At 38.4% G+C, this 23,696-nt stretch overlaps 2 protein-coding genes across 2 annotated transcripts; one reads left to right on the forward strand and one right to left on the reverse strand.

Moving 5' to 3' along the window:
* Positions 1-768: 768 nt before the first annotated feature.
* On the reverse strand, positions 769-23,695 carry MRPL22 (mitochondrial ribosomal protein L22). The gene is made up of 7 exons (XM_048488247.1): positions 23,552-23,695; positions 23,290-23,335; positions 16,265-16,400; positions 7,182-7,247; positions 4,343-4,420; positions 3,327-3,396; positions 769-1,049 (listed from the first exon to the last, which is right to left on the reverse strand). Exons 1-7 carry the CDS (start codon positions 23,574-23,576, stop codon positions 838-840), a joined length of 633 nt encoding a protein of 210 aa, XP_048344204.1. The 5' UTR covers positions 23,577-23,695; the 3' UTR covers positions 769-837.
* Positions 12,794-14,342, forward strand: LOC125428333. Its single transcript, XM_048488246.1, has 2 exons — positions 12,794-14,107; positions 14,327-14,342. The coding sequence occupies exon 1, from the start codon at positions 12,805-12,807 to the stop codon at positions 13,864-13,866; it is 1,062 nt and encodes a 353-aa protein (XP_048344203.1). The 5' UTR covers positions 12,794-12,804; the 3' UTR covers positions 13,867-14,107; positions 14,327-14,342.
* Position 23,696: the final 1 nt, after the last annotated feature.

Genomic DNA, 23,696 nt, shown 5'->3' on the forward strand with positions numbered 1-23,696 from the left:
TTGTGAGGAGCCGTGAAGTAACTTTAAACTTTACAAGTTTTCTTTCCCTCATTAGCTACTCCCAGAAAATAAACAGCAGCGCCACCTACAGTCAAATTTGGTCAATTGAAAATCAGTTCACTGTGGTTTTCTGTGCAGTTTCTTTGAAATATCCTTTGCCTTCTGCAATCCATGAGATTCAGAACAATATTCATTTTAAATGTATATTCTTAGTCACTTATTGGCAGCAAATCAAAATGACTGCCATCTTTCTCCTTCCATTTAATGCCGGTCAAATCTATTCAAAGTCAGGGCAGTGCTTGTTTTTCAAACATCAATGATAGTTACGTTTGCGGCCCCTATTTTCTCCAAAGATTTATCAACATGAGAAAGTCTTTTGAAATATATTTGTAACACGGTAGAACTGTTACAACAACAATTAGAGATCTAAAATAGCCATAAACCCAAAATACTATTAGTGGAGCTAGGACAGAATCCATTTGCTGACTTCTTGTTCGTTGTCAGTTAAAAATTTTCGTGCACTCTGAGCATATGCTGCCCACTAAGGAGCAAAAAAAAAAAACAAACCAATATTTTTAGGCAAAGTAATAGTAGGAAAGAATTCCCAAGAAAGCTTACGAATCCAAACATAAATCCCCATAATAATGCTCAACAGGATCACTTTCTACAATTTACTCAAGTAGACTAAGTAACTGCTTAGAACTGCTGGGAAGCAACCATTCCCTACCAATCACCACAAACATTTTGCATTCAAATGCAGGAAAGAGATTTTCATTAAAATGAATTTTATTTACATGTTTTCCACAAAGGAAGGAAGAAAGCATAGGATGGAATATATTACAACGTATGAATAATAGTTCGGCTACGAAGGTTCTGCATGTACTCCTTGGCTTGCTCAAACCCAGTCTTTGGTGCCTCTGGAGGTGGAGGTGGGCCTTCTACTAGTTTCACAAAGTAATGACACCTGACTTTGTCCATAATGCCAAACATGCCTCTGCCATGATAGCGGATCCTTTTGAGATAGTGGCCTTTCCCAGAGAATGATCGAGCTAGAAAACACAAAATTAAAATGAAATATCAGTATTCAAAATGGAGTTTTCCTGGCTAGTACATACATCTAGAAAATCCTCAACAAGATTTTCAGCCCTCTGGATGCAGCAACACAACCGCTGGCTCTTTTAAATGTATGTGCATCTCAGCAAAAACTACCAAACTATGGCTCAGGATGCAAAGAAGTCACCCAAACTTTGGTATTGATTATGGTAAAAAAGCGTCAAAGTTGTGGCTTAAGGACTAGATCTAAGACTGATTAATGTATCGTAAAAACTTAACAATTGTAACTCTATGCCACTAGAATAGGTTGTTAAATGTCCTCTTATAAAAAGCCAGTGCAACCTCCCCTTGGCTTTTCACTGTCTTGCCATGCATGCTGCATCATGGCAGGCTCACCTACTCTGAGCCTGTTTTTAAGGCATCCAAGAACCAGATCGCGCACAGATCCCCTCAAATAATCTGCTCCTGTTTCTTCTAGTTACCTGGGGTAGCAAAGCGCCGTTAGCTGCCCTAAGTTGAAATGGTGCAAGGCTCTCAGTTTACAGAGATGGGCCCGCCAAGATGCAGTAAGCATGTTTGGCATTACTGAGGCATACAGAGGACAGAGGTTTTACAGTGGGGAAAGGAAGCTATACTGGTCTTGCATGAGAGCTCCCTCTCATGACGGAGAGTTAATCATGAAAGACTGAAATCTATCAATCCAGGTTGCGTTGCCATTTCTGGGCTGGTAAATACCTGGAGACTTGGGCGGTGGAACCAGAGGAGGATGAGGTTTAGGGAGGAACTTTAATGGGGTACAATGCCATGGAGTCCACCTTCCACTATGGCCATTTTCTCCAAGTGAAGAGATGTCTGTCGGAGATCAGTTGTAATAGCAGAAGATCTCCAACCACTACCTGGAAGTTGGCAACCCTAAATCTAGGCTGTATTTCTAAGTAAACTATGCTGTCAGAATCCACACCACAGAAAAGGATTCTCATATGCTACCAACTCTGCTTATCAAAATTAACAGTAAAGCCACAAGTGAGCAATCAATTCAGAAATGTTCTACTGTCATGGTATATTGGCGCGACTTTACTGAAGATCTGTGCCAATGACATTATCTTTTTATTTATTTAATCCCCATTTTTCTCCCTAATGCAGACCCAAAGCAACCTGCAACACAGTTCTTCCCTTCTCTGTGTTATCCTCACATCAACAGCCCTGGACTACAGTGAGACCTTACAAAATGGGTGAAAACAAGGCAAATACAACTGGAAGCAAACCATGGCAAGATACAGATTTATAATGACTGCCTGTTAGAGTCATTCGATCAAAGTGTTTCCTCTAAATCAGCGTAAGACCCGCCTCTATTTTTCCGAAGTCATGCCCTACAAAGTGTAATTTACAAGCTGGTCAATCACCTCCCTGTAGAATGTCCATTTGAGGGGCTATGAATCATCATGAGGTGACATTTTATTTCCTCCCTCGGTAGAAGCTATTTCTATGCTGCTTTTTGTCATCGCAAGTTTAAAAGAGAAATGAGCTTCCTATGGCAGTAGCTATATGGTAGAAAGTTAACAGGAACAATTGAGAACTGAGGATTCAGAAGGCTGCACAAAAACAGCACATCTAAGTACACTTTATTTAGAATCTTTTTAACCTCAGTGAATGGTTGATAGATGACCAGTTGCTGAAAAGTGAAATGCAAACTGTGAGTTAACCTGCCATAGCAAAATGAGTTATAAACTACTGAAATGGGCAGCTGATGAAAAATGGCTTAATATATTTAAGATTTATATAGAATAATGTGTTTTTCATTTAAATTGCTGCTGTGGCAAGAAACCGTAAGTAATCACCATTATTTTTCTTCAAATATAAGTTACATTTTAGGAGTCTAGTCTACCTTATTTTATGCATCTGCAGCAAAGAAAGGTCTATAAAAGACTGTTGAAATAATTATTGAACATGAAATAACATTTAGACAAGATATTTCTATTATTCACCAGTTTAATACTTTGAGTAATGATGTATTTGTTGCCAGAACTGTATTAAATATAGGTCAAACAAATTCCGGAGAGGTAAGATAGCAACAAGAAAACACACAATCCCAACCTTTTCTACCTCCAGCCCCTTTTGACACTTTCTCATCCATTACTGGTATGCAAAATAATGAACTGACTACAACAATTGTTTCCTTTGTCTCTAAAATCCTACACTGATTCACACCACTGTTTTGGACTGAAATAAGGACTTCAGAAGACATTTTCCACAATAATAAACAAATTATTTACCAATATAGAGGTTGGATTTAAATTCTACATTGTGCTTTCTCACAGCCATTTCTTGAGCTTCTAGAAGAACCTGTTATGAAACAGAAAAATTATACAAATCACACACTAAAATCATGTAGGTTTATGTAAGGCAACATGAGCAATGTACTGACATTGATGAGAATGACTGCACTGTGAAAGCCTATTTTTCCCTTTCAGTTTAACTACTTGGAAAATGGAAGAAACTTGCAGTATGGAACACACCACAAGTAAAGTTCAGCAATAACCACCACTAATAAAATCACTCCCACTTAACAACGGTGATATTATGCAAGATGAGAGGACAGTTCTTTCCAACTAAAATACATTTGGTGGATGCCATTTCAGTCTTGACAAGCACCTTTAGGTACTCCATACATTTATTTCAGCTAAATTATGACTCACCCCCCCCCCTTCACTTTTATGAGCTGTGCACTCGCTAGCACATCTTTTGCAACATATTATATAGTTCATTTATCCTAGGAAAGTTTTAAATTTTACTATTTCATTTAGCCAAATTTAATGGCTAAAACCCAAACTCTAATCCCAGATACTGGCCCAACACTTCTACTACAGCTCCAAGTTGACTTAAAAAAACACCCCAAAACAAAGAACCCTTCACAATTTTTTTAAAATAAATGAAATGGAAGGTGGAAGGGAGTCTGTAAGAATGGGTGGCTCGACTGAAGTAACTCACAACCCTTTAAATGTAGCATATCAGGCAGGACAAGGTAGCTCATTACAAAGTAGCTAGCACATACAGTCATGTTGTACATTATTGACTCATCCACAGTATGAAAGAGGCTGTTGATCCTTTTTTGATACTAAATTATCAATCTTTGTATGAGCTAAGGAGAATTAACCAAATGAGAGTCAATTCAAGTGGGCAAACAGAAAAACCTGCTTTCCTCAGCCCTTTCTTCAGGTGTTGTATTGGTGGTGGCTCAAACATATGGGAGACTTCAGAAAATGGAATTCTAAAGAAATCTACAACATACCTCTTTGATCACTTTGGCTCCCTTTTTATCATTGAACTCCAGCTGAGCTAGTGCCTCATCTACACTCATGCCTCGTATCTGGAATGAAAAGTCACAAGAAAGATTAAACCTTCAAGCAACCGGGAGCAGAAGGAAGAATTCACAATACAAAGGATACTGTGAAGCAAATGAAGGACTTCAATTCGACAATGTTCAACAGCCAACATGTTACCAGACTGACTCATGGTGGGCTGGGGGAACCCTGCTTTTTAAGACAGCAATATCTCTACTCATCATGCCAACCCTTGGGGTATCAAGCAGTAGAGTGCCCATTCTCTACATTGGCTAGTGCACCCACAAGGACCTATAATAACCTATCTGGACATGCCCTCGCCCTTATCGGCCATTCAAAACACCTATCTCACACCCTTCTTGGGATTAAGAAAGCACAGTGACCCTGCCCTGGAGAGTGTTCCCATCTCCACCCCTGCAGAGACAAAGGACTTGTTAATGTGTTTGACCCGAGTGTTCTTGCCAAGTGTTGCATTAACCCAAGAACTTCTTCCTCTGACTAATCTCTCAAGTGACCACCTCATTTATATTGAAAATTGTTATAGAACTGTAATTTCATCAGTTTCCTCATATCTTCAAGCTTGGCCCACCAAGCTAATGTCTCAACCACTAGATTACAACTCAAACCATTAAGGTTGATGTATATCTCTTGTCTCTCCCCAGAAAGGTAGGATTCTTCTTTGTTCTAGGAGATTAATGGTCACCCTGCATTACCTAGAGGGTCCCTTTTCCCTTATAAGCCCACTCTCCCAGTATCTCTGGTCACCTCCCTGGCTGTTGATATTGTCCCACAATGTGTCTTTCTTCCTTCTACCAGAGCTAAGCACAGGCCACTCAGCTGTGTTCATCAGACCATTCAGCTCCAAGATCAGGTGACTATAACCCTTACTCCCCAATTCCGTTAATCTATTCCAAAGCTATCTACACAACCCTGCTTTATCCTACGTGTGTGATTCTGCTACTTTAATTATTGCGTGCTTGTGTACCCCATTATCACTAAATAAATTTGTTAAACTTTATTTTGCTATTCTATGGAATTTCTTGCAAGAGCTGACTTTCACATACACAGGCAACAAAGACCCTGGGCTTGCTTGATTTTTTGCTAAGCTAAGAGTTGGCTCTTACTAATTCCCCCCCTTTAAAGAAGACTAACTCCCACCATTTTGGGTAACAAACATATTGTAAACTAAAAGTGTTGGAGCTATATGGAAATGCCTATTTATTACTAATGGCTTTGCATAATTTTATACAAGTTATAATTTTAAGAATTTTGCCAAAAAGCACTAAGGACTCTCAAAGCGGTACTGGACAGAGAAGAATTCCTAACTCTAAGCTATATGAATTGGCTTCTCACCAAAAGTTCCTAGTAACAAATCTCAAATCTAGGTCTGCTTCTCACAACAAAGAATTGGCCACAAACTGCTTCCATGTTGTATCTGATCCAGGCAGTAAGTCATTCAAAGATGACATAATCAACCTCCATAGAATGACCAACATAATCTACTAACATTATCTCTCTTTACTAGACCTTCCATTGTCTCTCCCCACCACCACCAGCATAGCACTGAATTCACCTTGCTTTCCTTTCTTTGCCTAGCCTTGAAAAAGGCAAACTATATGCCGGGGATAATTAGGAAAGGAATTGATAATAAAACTGCAAAGATTGTCATGCTCTTATATAAAACACTGGTGCGACCGCACTTGGAGTACTGTGTTCACTTCTGGTCGCCACATCTCAAAAAGGATATTGAAGAGATAGAAAAAGTGCAGAGAAGGGCAACGAGGATGATTGAGGGACTGGAGCACCTTCCTTATGAGGAGAGGCTGCAGCATTTGGGACTCTTTAGTTTGGAAAGGAGACGTCTGAGGGGGGATATGATTGAAGTCTATAAAATTATGTATGGGATAGAAAATGTTGACAGAGAGAAATTTTTCTCTCTTTCTCACAATACTAGAACCAGGGGGCATACATTGAAAATGCTGGGGGGAAGAATTAGGACTAATAAAAGGAAACACTTCTTCACGCATTGTGTGATTGGTGTTTGGAATATGCTGCCACAGGAGGTGGTGATGGCCACTAACCTGGATAGCTTTAAAAGAGGCTTGGACAGATTTATGGAGGAGAAGTCGATTTATGGCTACCAATCTTGATCCTCTTTGATCTGAGATTGCAAATGCCTTAGCAGACCAGGTGCTCAGGAGCAACAGCCGCAGCAGGCCATTGCTTTCACATCCTGCATGTGAGCTCCCAAAGGCACCTGGTGGGCCACTGCGAGTAGCAGAGAGCTGGACTAGATGGACTCTGGTCTGATCTAGCTGGCTTGTTCTTATGTTCTTATGTTCTTAACAAAAATGACTGGTAGAAACTGGCAGCTGGGAGCTGCTGCCTCATGAGGGCCGTTTCAGATGGCTTCTCGGAGGCAGACACATCATCGGCAACTACAGAGGATCCGATACTCTGCAAAGGACCTTGATGTGTTTTCTTTTTCTCAAGAGAAAACACTGGAAGGAACCCTGGGTTTGGTGTTTGCTATCCCATGCATTCCGACACGGTGTCTTTTCTTTTGACCTTCTGGAGCAAGACAGAAATACCTTCTTGCGCTGAAAGACCAATGTGTAGTTTACACAACATTTTAACTGCAGTCTTTATAAGGCAAGGTATGAAATCTTCCAAATTCTTTCAGCCACAAGTATATGTAACAAGATCAAAAAAAAACCAGTAGTTGTTGAAAACAATAAAATCATACATGCCTTACACAACAAAGTCTACCACAACTATTTCTCTTACCAACTTGGCCAGATACCACATTTTGTCCATACTGTATTTAACATGTCTTCGACAATGGTAAATTTCCTAAAAATAAATAAATAAGTATATCTTTAAATTAATTAAATAATGGTGGTTATAATGCCTTGAGGAGCAAAAGTTGTTTATACCACACTAATTACACATTAGATGAAAATTGACATCTCCCCCACAAAAAACTTTGTTTGGCATAAGCTACATGAGAAAGTAGGGAAGACTGGAAAAATCTTGTAAACTTTATGCTTAAAGCAGGCAAGTGTATGGCATGGCCACGAGTTATAAAACAATTAGTCTATAGCAGGGCATTTGGAAACTGGGCAGGACACAGTACCAAAAGCAGGTACTATCACACAAAGAAAGACACAAGGACATAGGAACAACAGTGAAATCTGACATAGCCATACAGGCAACATAGGGAGCAGATGCCTAGTCCTTCTATAAGCACAGTCACATTACTGCTTATTCTTCTCATTATCTCTCTTTACTAGACCTTCCATTGTCTCTCCCCACCACCACCAGCATAGCACTGAATTCACCTTGCTTTCCTTTCTTTGCCTAGTCTTGAAAAACTGCTGATCTCCTGTCAATGAAAAGGAGGACTCAAGGCCCACATGGGCTTAGCTCAGAAGTGGGATTGATACATGTAGAATGTGTGTCCTCCCTTCTCTTCATCTTCCAGTTGCAAAAGAAGTGCAGCTGTTTGGGGCCAGTTGGCAAGATGGTGATGTATACTCTTGCCACTGCCCTGCACAAGGCAGCATCAGGAAGAGCCTAAACAGCTCAGATCTTCTTCATTTTATTTTTCAAGTATCAGCAGCCCTGTGAGGAGGACAGAAACCACGTTTCATGTTCACTGGCCCTATAGGGGTCTCTCATGAAGCACTGAAGAAAGTACATGCTCCTCAGCCATGCCGGCAAAGCGTGCCGCTAACTTGAATTTGGATTATTTTAATACAGCACAGCAGGTACTATTCAAATTCCCAACCGTGGCGTTCTAAGGGAGACTGCACAGGTGAAATACATTTACTGCATATAATGCTGCAGCACAATAAAGTCCTCAGTGTATGACCACTTCAATGTTGCCTTCAGTGACAACCATTGTTTTTTGACCATAAATTATTTTTTATTTGTACTTCAAAATTTTTCCAACATCAAAAACCAACACAAAGATAAAAATTCACCAAAATACAAGGTACTTATTCTCTAAGGACTTACAATTTTGTCTGATCCAAATACCAACCCTAAAAACATTTTTTAAGCATTTGGTCATTAAGCATCTAGATAAAATTAAATCTTTAGCATTATTATTGAAAGTTCTCACTTTTCTTTATTGGTTCCTATTTTAACTGCCCTTATCCTTCAAAATCACTAGTAATCAATTAATTTTTTTCTGTTTTGTCTAACTGTTCTGTCAAGGGCCTCCAATTGTCCATAAACTTAATTAAGTTCCGTTCTTTAAGTAGCGTAACTTGGTCATCTCTGCCAACTCTACTACCTTCACCCAATTCTTCAATTGTAGAAATAGCTACCTTCACCCACCATTCTTCAACTGTAGGAATAGCTGGACTTTTCTATTTCTGTGTGTATAGTCTTCTTGCTGCTGCTGTCATACATAAAAACAAATTTCATGTTTTTTTTCCAACGATCTCTCTGTAAGACCTAACAATTAATACTCAGGTTTCATTTGTATATCAGTATCTAAAATCTTCTAAATTATTGTATGTGTTGACCTCAAAAATTCTTCAGCTTTTTCACACAGTATACTATAAATGATAAAAGGTCCCTTTTTGATTTTTACATTTTCAACACTTAGCTGAAATGTTTTTATACATTTTTGCCAGTTTTTCTGGTGTCATGTAGCAATGATACATCATCTTATAAAAGTTCTCTTTTAAACTGGGACTTAATGTATATTTATGCTCCTTTGATCGCGTATCCTTCCATGTTCAAATTGAGAATTATACCCAAAGTTGGTAGACCATTTTATCACACTTTGATCTGTTCTCCTTCTATTTCCAGTCTAAACAAAAGTTTGTACATCTTAGCGATAACATGTTTATCATTTGTATACAGTTCCCTTTCAAATTATGTCTTGGTATCTTTGAAACCATATTAAACAGATCAGCAAATATATACAGTCAACCCAATACTGAAAGATATGAGGCCAGCCAAGCCTAAAAAACAAGGACTGTATATATAGGGATACAAGGCAATGAGGTATAAGCAGTTAGTTTGAGTGTAATTTGAACAGATACTTCATAAACCGTTCATAAAGATTGTTCATAAGGATATATTATGGTTATTTAACTGGATAGAAAGGTAATAAACACATATATAATGAGAGCATGTCATAAACATTGTCCATGAGGCACGAAACCTGCAATAGTCATATTGCGTTCCAGTCAGTAGAAAGAGTCAGTATATCAAAAAGAATCTTCAATGAATCAAAGATATTAGAAGCTGGAGTTGTGGTAGTTGACGGCAACAGCTCCAGCAAGTGATAGAAGAAACTACGGACAATGCAGGCAGCCACGATTCGCATGAAGCAGAGCAGCGTTGCGCGCTTAATCCGCACGATTTTTTTCAACAGAAATTTCTTCGAAGATGCGTTCAAAGGTAATTCTATTAGAAATAGCTGCATAAATATAAACTGTCATTTTAGATGTTATTTTAAATTGTGTTGGACATTATATATGTTACATCTTTGTAGCAATATGGTAACAGTTGCTTTCATAAAAGCAGCGAAATAAAGAAACAATTTACTGTCATCAATAAGTTAACATTTTAACAGATATAATTTTGTTCAACTTAAACATACTGATGATCAGTTACAGTAAAAGATACAGTTACTTACAGATTGAATTCTCTTATTTGTGTGTTTAGCTAAGTAAAGCAGCATACAGCTTCTACATTCAGTGAATCATCTAGTTACAAAGTAATGTATAACTGCCTCAGCAGACTTCCAACGGTTACAGTTGCAGTAACTGTCATCTGCAGTTTGAATTTGCTGCATTCCTAGCTTAGTGAAACAGACCCTAGCTTCAACGCTCAGCAAATCAGCAAGTTGCATAACAATGTACATCAGATGTGTTACATTATAAATAACAGTGGAAATCTAGGTCCCTATTCAAACCAGTTTGGCAACTGTCTAGCAGATGGATCCACCAAGCCTCCTGTCTAAGTAATACATGGTTGACAGTGTTCACGTCTTTAACATTGCCCCTATATAAGAACAAAACCATAAATTTGAAATCTCTCTCGGTGTGATGTTTTTCTAAAAAATGTTTAGTTAATGTGCCTCTTCTTTCTTAGTGCGCAAAGCGCTAATATGCTCATACAATCTTTGTTTCAAAGATCTGGTGGTCATCCCCACATAAGAGAGCTTGCAAGGACAGATGATCAGGTATACACATTGTTTGGCATTACATGTGGAAAAATGAGACATTTTCCAGAATCTATTATCATGTTGTGGATCTCGTATTTCTGTAGTATTTAATGACATGTTACATAAGCTGCAATGGCCACATTTGAAATGTCCGATGACAGGGGCAAAGGCGTTCTGTTTTGCATATGTCTGCTCTTATTAAAAATTGTCTGAGATTATCTGTCCGGTGGAAGGCCACTAATGGAGGCATAGTGCAGCCAGGAATATGTGTTAAAACATGCCAATATTTATTAATAATTTTCTTTAGGTTCCATAGCATTAGGGTGTAATTTATTGGCCATGTAATTCTATTTTGAGTGGATGTCTTTATATTCCAAGAGTTGTGTTCTAGGTTGATTTTCAATCCTTGCCATTGCTCTGTGTAAAATTCTTTGGGGGTATCCTCTTCTACTGTAATTAGTTAGCGTTCTATTAGCCTCAGTTTGGAATACCTCTCTAGTAGTGGAGTTGCGTTTTATTCTAATCAGTTGACTGTAAGGCAAATTGTTAAGAAGATGTTTGGGATGATAGGAATTGTAATGTAGAGCCATGTTCTTTTCAACTGGTTTATGATAAGGCGCAAAAGTTATTTGTTGTAAGTCATTGAAATAAATAGTGGTGTCCAAAAAATTAATTCTATTGGAACTACTCTGTCCTGTAAACTGAATGGAAATTTCTAATGTGTTTAGCCAAGTGACTAAATTTTTGAAATTACTGGTTGGTGTCATAATCAATAAAAGATCGTCTATGTATCTTTATAGTAAAGGATGTCTGTTCGAAAGGGATTACTGTTAGACATTATAAATGTAGATTCAAAGTCCCACATATATAAATTAGCACAGCTGGGGGCAAGGGGTGACCCCATACTCAAACCATTTTTTTGGGCATAGAAAGTAGTGTCAAATCGGAAATAACTGTGTTCAAATATAATATCTAGTAGACATATAATAAAGTGTGTAGGTGGATGTTTATCTCGCCTTGTTTCTAACAGATTGTACACTATTTCTCTTGTTTTATCGAGGGGAACATTAGTGTAGAGGGAAGTGACATCCATAGTTATTAAAAGTGATCCTTGGGGAAATGTTTTACCTTCTAGGTCTCTAATCAGGTGAGAAGTGTCTTGTAAATATGAGCTAGTTGGCGATGTATTTCTGATAAATAATCAGATTTGTTTTGTACCACAATTCCACCTCCTTTGTCAGCCTCTTTAATCACTATGGAGTCATCCTGTCTCAAATTTTTCAATATTTGTTTCTGGTGGAACGACAAATTATTAACTTGCCATTTTACATATTTAGCTGATTGTTCCATCCTTCTTATGTCCTTATGGATTAATCTTTCAAAAGTAGTTATTGCGTCATTTGAAATGTTAGGGGTAAAAGTTGATTTCCCTTTAAATCTAGTAAGATTTGAAAGACTTGGTTGATTTTGCTGAGTGTGGTCTGCGTAGAACGCTTTAAGTTTAATATATCTAATTAGTTTGAATACATCGATTCGTGTTTGGTAAGCACTGTACGATGGGACATCGCCTAGCTGATACAAAATTCTATGCTATTATCCATCAAGACCCAACCAGACATATAGCCTCTCTTATAAAAATAGCCACTGAGGAGGCAGTACAATTAGGATGGATCACGACACAGATAGCTACTTTTCTTATCAATCAGTCTCCCAGAGTCCCAATTTTCTACACACTGCCCAAAATACATAAACCGGGACACCCGCCCCCAGGGCGGCCGATAGTTTCAGCCTCTTCATCCATTCTGGAGCCACTTGCTGTTTTCGTTGACAGTTTTTTACAGCTGTTCGTGAAAAATATGACATCACATTTCCCCAAGGATCACTTTTAATAACTATGGATGTCACTTCCCTCTACACTAATGTTCCCCTCGATAAAACAAGAGAAATAGTGTACAATCTGTTAGAAACAAGGCGAGATAAACATCCACCTACACACTTTATTATATGTCTACTAGATATTATATTTGAACACAGTTATTTCCGATTTGACACTACTTTCTATGCCCAAAAAAATGGTTTGAGTATGGGGTCACCCCTTGCCCCCAGCTGTGCTAATTTATATATGTGGGACTTTGAATCTACATTTATAATGTCTAACAGTAATCCCTTTCGAACAGACATCCTTTACTATAAAGATACATAGACGATCTTTTATTGATTATGACACCAACCAGTAATTTCAAAAATTTAGTCACTTGGCTAAACACATTAGAAATTTCCATTCAGTTTACAGGACAGAGTAGTTCCAATAGAATTAATTTTTTGGACACCACTATTTATTTCAATGACTTACAACAAATAACTTTTGCGCCTTATCATAAACCAGTTGAAAAGAACATGGCTCTACATTACAATTCCTATCATCCCAAACATCTTCTTAACAATTTGCCTTACAGTCAACTGATTAGAATAAAACGCAACTCCACTACTAGAGAGGTATTCCAAACTGAGGCTAATAGAACGCTAACTAATTACAGTAGAAGAGGATACCCCCAGAGAATTTTACACAGAGCAATGGCAAGGATTGAAAATCAACCTAGAACACAACTCTTGGAATATAAAAAGACATCCACTCAAAACAGAATTACATGGCCAATAAATTACACCCCTAATACTATGAACCTAAAGAAAATTATTAATAAATATTGGCATGTTTTAACACATATTCCTGGCTGCACTATGCCTCCATTAGTGGCCTTCCGCCGGACAGATAATCTCAGACAATTTTTAATAAGAGCAGACATATGCAAAACAGAACGGCCTTTGCCCCCTATCATCGGACATTTCAAATGTGGCCATTGCAGCTTATGTAACATGTCATTAAATACTACAGAAATACGAGATCCACAACATGATAATAGATTCTGGAAAATGTCTCATTTTTCCACATGTAATGCCAAACAATGTGTATACCTGATCATCTGTCCTTGCAAGCTCTCATATGTGGGGATGACCACCAGATTTTTGAAACAAAGATTGTATGAGCACATGAGTGCTTTGCGTACTAAGAAAGAAGAGGCACCATTAACTAAACACTTTTTAGAAAAACAGCATACTGAGAGAGATTTCAAATTTATGGTTTTATTTTTATATAGGGGCAATGTTGAAGATGTGAACACTGTCAAACGAGTATTACTTAGACAGGAGGCTTGGTGGATCCACTTGCTAAACAGTTGCCAAACTGGTTTGAATAAGGACCTAGATTTCCGCTGTTATTTATAATGTAACACATCTGATGTACATTGTTATGCAACTTGCTGATTTGCTGAGCGTTGAAGCTAGGGTCTGTTTCACTAAGCTAGGAATGCAGCAAATTCAAACTGCAGATGACAGTTACTGCAACTGTAACCGTTGGAAGTCTGCTGAGGCAGTTATACATTACTTTGTAACTAGATGATTCACTGAATGTAGAAGCTGTATGCTGCTTTACTTAGCTAAACACACAAATAAGAGAATTCAATCTGTAAGTAACTGTATCTTTTACTGTAACTGATCATCAGTATGTTTAAGTTGAACAAAATTATATCTGTTAAAATGTTAACTTATTGATGACAGTAAATTGTTTCTTTATTTCGCTGCTTTTATGAAAGCAACTGTTACCATATTGCTACAAAGATGTAACATATATAATGTCCAACACAATTTAAAATAACATCTAAAATGACAGTTTATATTTATGCAGCTATTTCTAATAGAATTACCTGAACGCACTGAAGAAATTTCTGTTGAAAACGTGGATTAGCGCGCAACGCGTTCTGCGAATGTGGCTGCTGTCGCCGTAGTTTCTTCATCACTTGCTGGAGCTGTTGCTGTCAACTACCACAACTCAGCTTAATATCTTTGATTCATTGAATTTTTGGAGATACTGACTCTTTCTACTGACTGGAACGCAATATGACTATTGCAGGTTTCGTGCCTCATGGACAATGTTTATGACATGCTCTCATTATATATGTGTTTATTACCTTTCTATCCAGTTAAATAACCATAATATATCCTTATGAACAATCTTTATGAACGGTTTATGAAGTATCTGTTCAAATTACACTCAAACTAACTGCTTATACCTCATTGCCTTGTATCCCTATATATACAGTCCTTGTTTTTTAGGCTTGGCTGGCCTCATATCTTTCAATCTTTGAAACCATACAATGTTTTGCTAGTTTTACTCTCTCCTGCAACTATGCACAGGAAAACCAATTGCAATTAATACCTTTTACCTGTAATTGCTCCCTTGTTTTCATTTTGTAGTCTCCTTATGAGCAATCTAGGATATCAGGATAGAGAATCCATTTCTTTTCAGAAGTTCATTCGTGCCTGCATAGTGCTTCTTGTGGTGATAGCCACACTGTTGTTTTTGACAAAGCCTAAGTTTGAATTTATTCCATATTGTTAAGATGGAATATCTACTATAACGATTATTAAAATCCTTATTAGCTTTAACTTTATTATACCAAGAACTGACATGCCAACTAGCATTCTTTCACTAGTCAATTGGTGAATTTCAATGTAATTTTAAAAAAATGAAATGAAATGAAAGTTCTTCAAAGAGAAGCAAAAATTCACAGACACGTTAAACATCTGATAACCAAAGGCTCATATACACTTTGTTGCCTGGAAAAATAGTGCATATGTTCAAACCATATTGCTGGCAGAATCCATAAATGTGCACAGAAGACAAGATGGGGGACACTGAAATGCACACACGCAGTATTTGTCTGTGATGTAAGTATTTTTTTCACATTGAGCTGCTCTTAGCAGCAAGGGAAACCAGTTCACTATTATTTTAATAAAGAAAAGATGAAAAAGGAAATGCAAAACCAAGATTACAGTACCTGATGGGAAAACACATCACATTACAAGGTTGCCATTTTGAGCATTTAAAAAGTAGCATCCTTTTTCCTCTAGTGACCAGCCTTTTAATATTTAGTTTATTTAATTCCACTTATAACATGGGTTAACAAGAGATGCTACTACTACAGTTTTCTAAACATACCTTCAGCCATAAAACAGGCCAGAGGACGGATAAATAAGAATGTTATTGCAATAGAATTCAGGCCAGATAAATAAGCTTATTTACTGAGCATAGAGAACAGTTCGTTGTTTATCATTATAAGACTATGGCTGTTGCATCTTTTTAGGTCTACTTAAGAGCTAGCATTTATTTTGATTAGCAAAAAGAGGTTACAAACAAAAGAAGAGTCAAAATGTAGGGGTGATGTGCTTGACTACCAAGCGTTTGAATCTGACAAATACAAACACCTTTTTTCATAGTAGTCATGCCAAAGAGCTGCTGGGACACAGATAGTGTTTCTGGAAACATATGGTTTCATATTCTAAATTTTATAATTGATAAGAATATGGTGTCCCGGTAGACAAACTCTTCAATTGCACTCTTACACTTTAATTTATTTGCTCAGAAACTGTCATCTTACAAAATTAGATATACAACCTTTTGGAGTTTTCTAACTTAATTTTAACCTATGTATCCTTTTTTAAAATCTGTGTGTTTCTAATATACTTATGTGACGCCAATAAAGGCTATGGAATGGAATGGATATAAAACCTGTGATAACTACCAGGTCTGCAATTTTATTGAATATATTTAAAAAAATCTTACTGCAGGTCTTCGAGGCTCTTCTGGTTTCTGAGGAGGATAAACTATTCTATTCTTCTTTTCCCATCTTCCAATACGGTTGTAAAATGTCGCTGTACGGATACTTGAAAGAAGAGGAATGGAACATGATGCTAGTAACCTGCAAGACAGAATTTAGCAATACCTTTATTTTATCAGCAGTTACTAAAGATGTTAATTGCTAAATTCATTCCAATTTACAACACATGTTTAATACAACCCTGCAATATAGCACTTACCTGAGAATACTCACCTCCAGGCCAACAGCTGCACGCTCAGAGCAACAAAACAGCTATCACACGGCTCTGTACAGACCCAGGTCAAAGCTATGATGACTCCTCCAATGCACATCCGTGTGGCCAAGGGATTCCCAACCTTTTCAAACTTGTAGGCAGAGTCAAGGCTAAGAGTATGCAAGTGGCCCAAGGTCACCCAGCAAGCTTGCATGGCACAAGCAGGGATCTGAACCTGGATTTCCCAGGTCCTAGTCCGACACCTTAACCACTATCCACTATCCTGGCTCAAAAATGCAATCCTAACATCAGTGGGACTTCTTGGAAATGACCAATAACTATCACTTACTAATATGCTTCATATTGTGTACCACACGACTTCTCTATTACCTCAAACCATTATGTAAAGCTTCAGGACCAGAGTAGGATTGGCAGAACTGGAGTAGGAGTGGTCTGGGATCATCGTATCTTTCCCCATACTGCCCAGGGAGGACCTTGTGGTCCTCCAATAGAAATCTCCTGGTGAACCTCAGCCCCAGGAATATACAGCTGGCATCCACCAGAGGCAGGGCCTTTACAGTCCTGGCTCCGACATGATAGAATTCATCAAAGAAAAATTAAAAGCTAGGTATTTTGGTGGGGGGAGAAGAGGGAATGGTTTTGCTTGTTATTTTCAAACTTATAGTGTTAGTCATAAAAAAGTAAATAAAATTGTTTGTTGTGAAGATTTGGAAGAGTACTACCTTATTTTTCATTTTATAACTATTTAATTTACATTATTTACTCAACATTGTTTTTCCTAATCCTAAATTCCCACTGTTGGAACTGCATGTATAGAAATGCAAAGCTTGCTTATTCCCAGTATGCACCTATACAGTTTTTTCTACAGCTGCTAATGAGAACCACTTGTGCTCATGACCTAGTCTGCTGTTAAGTGTGGCTATTATGAGAATGGTATTTATAGATTTACTTATAGCTTTTATTCAGATAAAAATATAACTGATATTAGCTGATTATAAAACTGTACACATCTTCTGAAGTTCAGAGAACTATCAAGGTAAGAGACACATTTCTCTCTGAAACTCTGCAAAGTCTTTAGATGCCAGACAATGATCGGCACAAGTTTTCAGATTATTGGTTGTGGTGGGTTTTCCGGGCTTTCAGATTGTTTCTCTTTGCAGCCTGTGTTTCTTGAAGAGACAGACAGATGTCTTTAGCCTCACTTAGATGAGTCACCTTCATTTTGCCCATTCACAAAGGATGGTACTTTGGGCATTCCTATGGGTAAGTGTTATAATAAAGGTTTTTACTTCTTTTAATAACAGAATTTTTATGGGATATAAAAATTGGTTTTGTTATTTTCAGCAACAAATTATCACATGCTATTGCAGTCTGCTGCCGCAGAAACACAAATGTCTGGTGTGACAACAATCATCATGTACCAGGTGCATTCTAGTTAGAGAACTTCAGTGTGCTTTCTGTGGCCCAGACTTTGAAGACAGTTTAGAACAGTGGTTCTCAACCTTCCTAATGCCACGACCCTTTAATACAGTTCCTCATGTTGTGGTGACCCCCAACCATAAAATTATTTGTGTCTCAGTTCCTAAGACCATCGGGAATATGTGTTTTTTCCAATGGTTTTAGGCGACCCCTGTGAAAGGGTCGTTCGACGCCCAAAGCGGTCACGACCCACAAGTTGAGAACCGCTGATTTAGAAACTTCAAATGATCCAATATACTGTAGCCAGATTGCTTGCTGGTATCATCTGTAAAGATTATGCTAGTCTTGAGGTATTTGCACTGGCTTATAGTTGGCTTCCTAGCACCACTCCATGTTGTGTGTCTATACTAACAAACTATATATCAGTGGTGGCGAACCTATGGCACTCCAGATGTTCATGGACTACAATTCCCATCAGCCCTTGCCAGCATAGCCAATTGGCAATGCTCTACAGTCAACTGGCCGTGCTGGCAGGGGCTGATGGGAATTGTAGTCCATGAACATCTGGAGTGCCATAGGTTCACCACCACGGCTATATATGATCTTGGCCAAGGTTACTTGAAAGACCATCCTCTTGCATATATATCTACCTGCTGGTCAACACCTTCATTAAAGGCCCTGCACTATGGGCCTCAACAACAGAGACAAGATGAGTGTACTTACACTTTTTGTCTTCATTCTGCCCTAGTTTAAGTTTTTATTGACTACTCCTTTGTATAACTCTGCAGTGTGATCTGAAAATTTAATGCCTCTGGAATGTTTCCATGAACAACTTAGTGACCTGTTTTGATTTTATTTTTATTGATTATGCTCTCTGCATTCACTCTGGCTTTGATCTTTTTGATTTTACTGTTTTCTTCTTTTTCTTGCATAGTTTCATTTTGCAACCCTATCGTTTTATGCAATACAATAACCTTTATCAGGCATAAATTGAAAGTTATTTATGATCTGACCAGAAACCTTTAATCAGAGGTGGTAGTAAATTGACAAAAGTAAAACAAATTATGAAAAGAAAAGTTAAATCTTCTATAAAATATTTTATATTAAAAATGGATAAAAGCATAGTTTTACAATGTTATCCTTTCAACTTATACTACAAGCTGCCTTGTAGTATTGTAGTACATAAAAGGTTATAATATATTTTAAAGAAGTAAATAAGTAAACCCTTATGGGGCAAGTAAACCTAGGTAACTGTATAGTTCTTTCCACATGGAAAAAGAGAAACAGAAAAAAAAATTTTCCAGGAGTAAGCACTAGTAGATTAGTAAATCACAAAGTGTATGTTAGTTAGGTGATATCTCCCTCTAGTGGCCACGGCTGTTATACTACTATGTAATAATAATTCCAAGAATAAAGAAATGTAAATTATATTTAATTTTTAAACCATTAATAAGTTTATTATCCATGAATCAAAAATTATTTTATATAATTTTATAGGACTTTATTTTTTATATTTTCCATTGGTGCAAGCTATTGCCCTTAAGTCACTAGTACATTAAAATTACCTTAAATCAGTGGTTCTCAACCTTCCTAATGCCGCAACCCTTTAATACAGTTCCTCGTGTTGTGGTGACCCCCAACTCTGTTTTACAGATGGAGAACACTGATGCACAGAGTCTTAGGCAACCCCTGTGAAAGGGTCATTCGACCCCCAAAAGGGTCCCGACCCCCAGGTTGAGAACCACTGCCTTAAATAATGGAAGAAAGAAATTGAACAAGCACTTACACCAGAGTACAATTCTACTGACTTTTTAAAAGAAGGCCTGCTCTTCTGTACTATTTGTTTATTTGATCTGATTTACAAGACACCCTTTCCACATCTTTCTCAGTCTGCATTTTGCATTAATGCAAAGTTATGATCTACCATTCTGCTAACATCCCTGACAAGTAAGTTTTGCATGGGCATCACTAACTGGAGCAATCTCTGGAAAAATATAACTAGTAGTTTTTAAAATTAAATCTGAATGCAATGTAATTGTTAATTGCCTGAATACAATCAGGCAATACACAGTGAATCCCATCCATAAATAATAAATAATCATAATGTAATGAAAAAACACTAAAAACCTTTAAAGCAACATTACCTAAACTACACTGCACACGATTGATAGAATTCAAAAAGGGACATAAGCACACTGGAAGTTCATCTGCATTTTTACCATGGTGATGTTCACCACTGGTAAGCCAAGTTTGCCTGTATACTAAACAACGGTGTGTCTTTTTGGCAGCAGAAATTCCTGCAGCAAAGTTAAATTCTGAAACACCAGCTGCACACGCACTCGTCTCCCAAAGATTCATGTCCTGGCCTATGCTTTGGGAATCAATAACAAAGAACCAGTAAGACAAAGAATCCACACAAAAGTACTTTGTGAGTAAGCACACAACCAGCGCTTTAAAATTCATGCTAAGATACCTAACAAATAATCCAAATAATTTGCAGGTGGCATGCTCCGGGTCTCAACAGTTTCCGGCACCAGATTACCACTGTGATCTTAACTGTGCTCCTGAATCTAGAGGTCCTGTCATGCTGACAGAGTTTAGAAGGAGCAGAGAAATGGGGAGTCGTCTCTTAAAAGGACTGTCTTACAAAACTTGCAAGATGGAGCTAATTTGTTGCTTTAATGCAAGCTCTGCTTCCAACAGAGCTCAGTCTCTGCTGGCCCACCTTTGCCTGTGCTGGGATTTCCCCCTTTCTCCTACCATAGCCAGGGGCAAAAATGAAGAAAGGCAAGTGGCTATGCTTGGTGGGGTGGAAAAGGTAAAAAGGTGTAAAGGGGGACAGAGAATCCTGGCCTGGAGAAGAAACATTTTTTTTTCAATTTTCAAGCCACTTTCTGTGTTACTGGAATTCTTCAGAGTACAAATAATAAAGTAGATTTTGAGTAGATGTATATTTGGACATGGTATACTAATTATATACACAGAATTTTGATCCAGATTTACTGAATCACTGAAGTGGGGGCTTTTGTTTGAAATCTATTTACCCACAAATGACTTGAGTTGAAAAGAGAATAAACCTTCTTTTTCTTCCTTTACCCTTCTTTCTTTACTTATGGAGTTACGTAAGAGTCTAATGTTAGAGACTGACTTGCCTTACAACATCAGCCTTTTAAAAAAAAGGAAAGACTTGCCTTTTCAGGGCACCATGGACTTTATCCCTAAGGCCCTTTCCGCACGGGCGGTTTATGGCGCCCTGGGGACAGCAAAAACGCCGTCCCCAGGGAGCCATTCGCACACAGGGTGCAGCTGCTTTGCTGCGAAGCTGCTGTTTTCCGACCTCGCTCAGGGAGCGAGGTTTTCGGAAAACGGTGGCTTGGAGCCGCTGCCGTGCGAACGGCAGCGGCTCCAAGGCCCCCTCCCCCCCTGCACTTACCTTGTCTCCAGCCATCCCACGCGACGCTGGACGTGCTGGACGGCCAGAGACGCGCCGGGTTGGCCGGGCGATGGCGCTCCGCAGCACTGTTGTCCCAGCTGTTTCTGGGACCGTTCATGCAAATGGTCCCAGGGGGGTTGGGTCGGCATGGAATGCGCCGACCCAACCCCCATCGACGCCGTGTGGAAACGGCCTAAGTTTCTTGTTTTTGTTGACTCAAACTTAATACAGCTATCATCCTGGAACCGATCAGTTCAGGACCAATGTATTTATAATCAGCTGAATCAAATGGTGTTTTTTTAATTACACATGCCATCAATGTGCATGATGTCTACTAACCAAAAGAAGCAAGTCCCTGCCTTAAAGAATTTACAATCTAACATTTGAGGCAAAGAGAGGAGGTAATGTGTTAATTCAAATGACAACTTCATGGGCTTACTTCCTGGGGAGGGGGAAGAATTAAGGGATTGTGCGAAAGTTTTCACATTTTTTCTGGGTTGTGCCACTTTAGGAAAACATTCTCCACATGTACACAATATTTTGTACTCTGAAAGAAGTTGTGGAAGAATCATCTCTGCATCTTATACATGAAGGCACTCCAGAGCTTTAAGCCAACAGCAGTAGAGGCTCTGCTCTTCGCAACTAACTGATATTTTTACCTCTTACAGTAGGGCCTGACCTGCTAAATTTAGGGTTTTGTTTGGTCTTTATTATGGAATTTGTTGTTTTCATTTATCTGTCTTTCACATGACCATCTCTTGAGAAAACACATAGTGGTTTCATCCTACAATTTACTTAATTGGACATGGATGAATTTAGTGATTCACTTGTTGAAATGAAACAACTCTGTACTTGCCAAAGTTTAGCAGATCCACTGTCTCTCTATGCATATATGCACTGCCAGATCGTGGTGTCTTCTGGTGGGAAAGGGGAGCATTCTAAAAAGTTTTTATTCAAAGAAATAAGGGGGGTAGTGAAAGATGAGACTGAAGGATGGGGAAACTCAGATGTAAAATTTCTGGACATTTTGAAGCCACATAATAAATCCCCCCCCCCCACTTTAAAAAAAAATTGAAATTTTGGGGAAATCTGAAATGCATGCAGTACTTATTGTCTATCAAACCTTAACTAATTTTACTGCTTTAACAACATAAAATTCATACTTTATAATTTACTTTGCTTATAGTGTTGTAATATTTAACATATTTATTTCATAAATTTAAATGGAATTTAAAAGTTATAAATGCCTTAGTTTTCTGTCTTTAAATATACCAAATACTTGACAGAAAACTGCAAGGTGATGCACCTTATGCTATCCTAGCACATATATCTTAATTTTTCCTATCTGGTTAGACAGAGTCCAGTTCTTAGTTTTCCTCTGAGGGTTTGGTACAATTTTTGTCCCACCTCCTTTGGATTTTTTCCCCCTTTCCTCCTACATTGTATGGCAACAAGCTACCCAGCCTGTGGGTAAATGCGTCATAGCAGTTTGAAGGGCGAAAAGGTTCAACCGCATCAGGTCAAAAGGACAACCTTGAGAAGCAATTAAAGTCCTGTATACTGCCCTCAGTAAAGATTAGAAAGCCTTCCTAAGTGCAGTTTTATAAGCTATATGTCTACAGCATGCCCACCCTAACCCATTCTAAAAGACAAAATATTTCATAGGAATTTCCAGTACTGTTAAAAAAACTAAAAAACAAAGGTCTCGGATAAAAACCTGGAAACCCCCTTCTCCCATTTTTCCTTCCTCTCCCCCCTCCCCCCTCCCCCCCCCCGGCCTTCACATCACTAAACAATATGCAAAAAGATGGTCTCAATTGCTCCACCTGCAATTCCTCCAAAAATATTGCATGAGATAGCTGATACTTTTGTGCTTGCCTTTCTCCCCTATTGTAAAGACTCACCTCCCAGTCTCGGCCCAATTGCTGAGAGTCAAACCATGGGTAATCCCTACAAGAAAGAAAGGAAACATTAGTAGCTTTGAAGTGTGGTGTAATGGTGAAGAACGGCAGAACTTTAATCTGGTGAAGCGGGTTCAATTCTCCATGCCTCCACACAGTCATAGTTCTCTCAGAACTCTCAGCCCACGAAGAAGCCGGCAATGGCTCCCCCACCCCCTCCCAGCACAGCAAGCTCCTCACTTCACTCTCTCTCCTCCTAACTCACCCCTGAGGATCGTTGGGATCGCCATCTTTGCCGGTTTCCTTTAGCAGCTTTACGACACAAACATAAAGAACGCGTTTGGTAGCTTGTCCCAAATGAACCGCCGTAGTGCCATGTGATATTGCCTGCCTTGCGACAGCACGTGGAG

Source organism: Sphaerodactylus townsendi, linkage group LG03 (assembly GCF_021028975.2).
Source record: "Sphaerodactylus townsendi isolate TG3544 linkage group LG03, MPM_Stown_v2.3, whole genome shotgun sequence".
In the NCBI taxonomy this organism is placed as follows: Eukaryota; Metazoa; Chordata; class Lepidosauria; order Squamata; family Sphaerodactylidae; genus Sphaerodactylus; species Sphaerodactylus townsendi.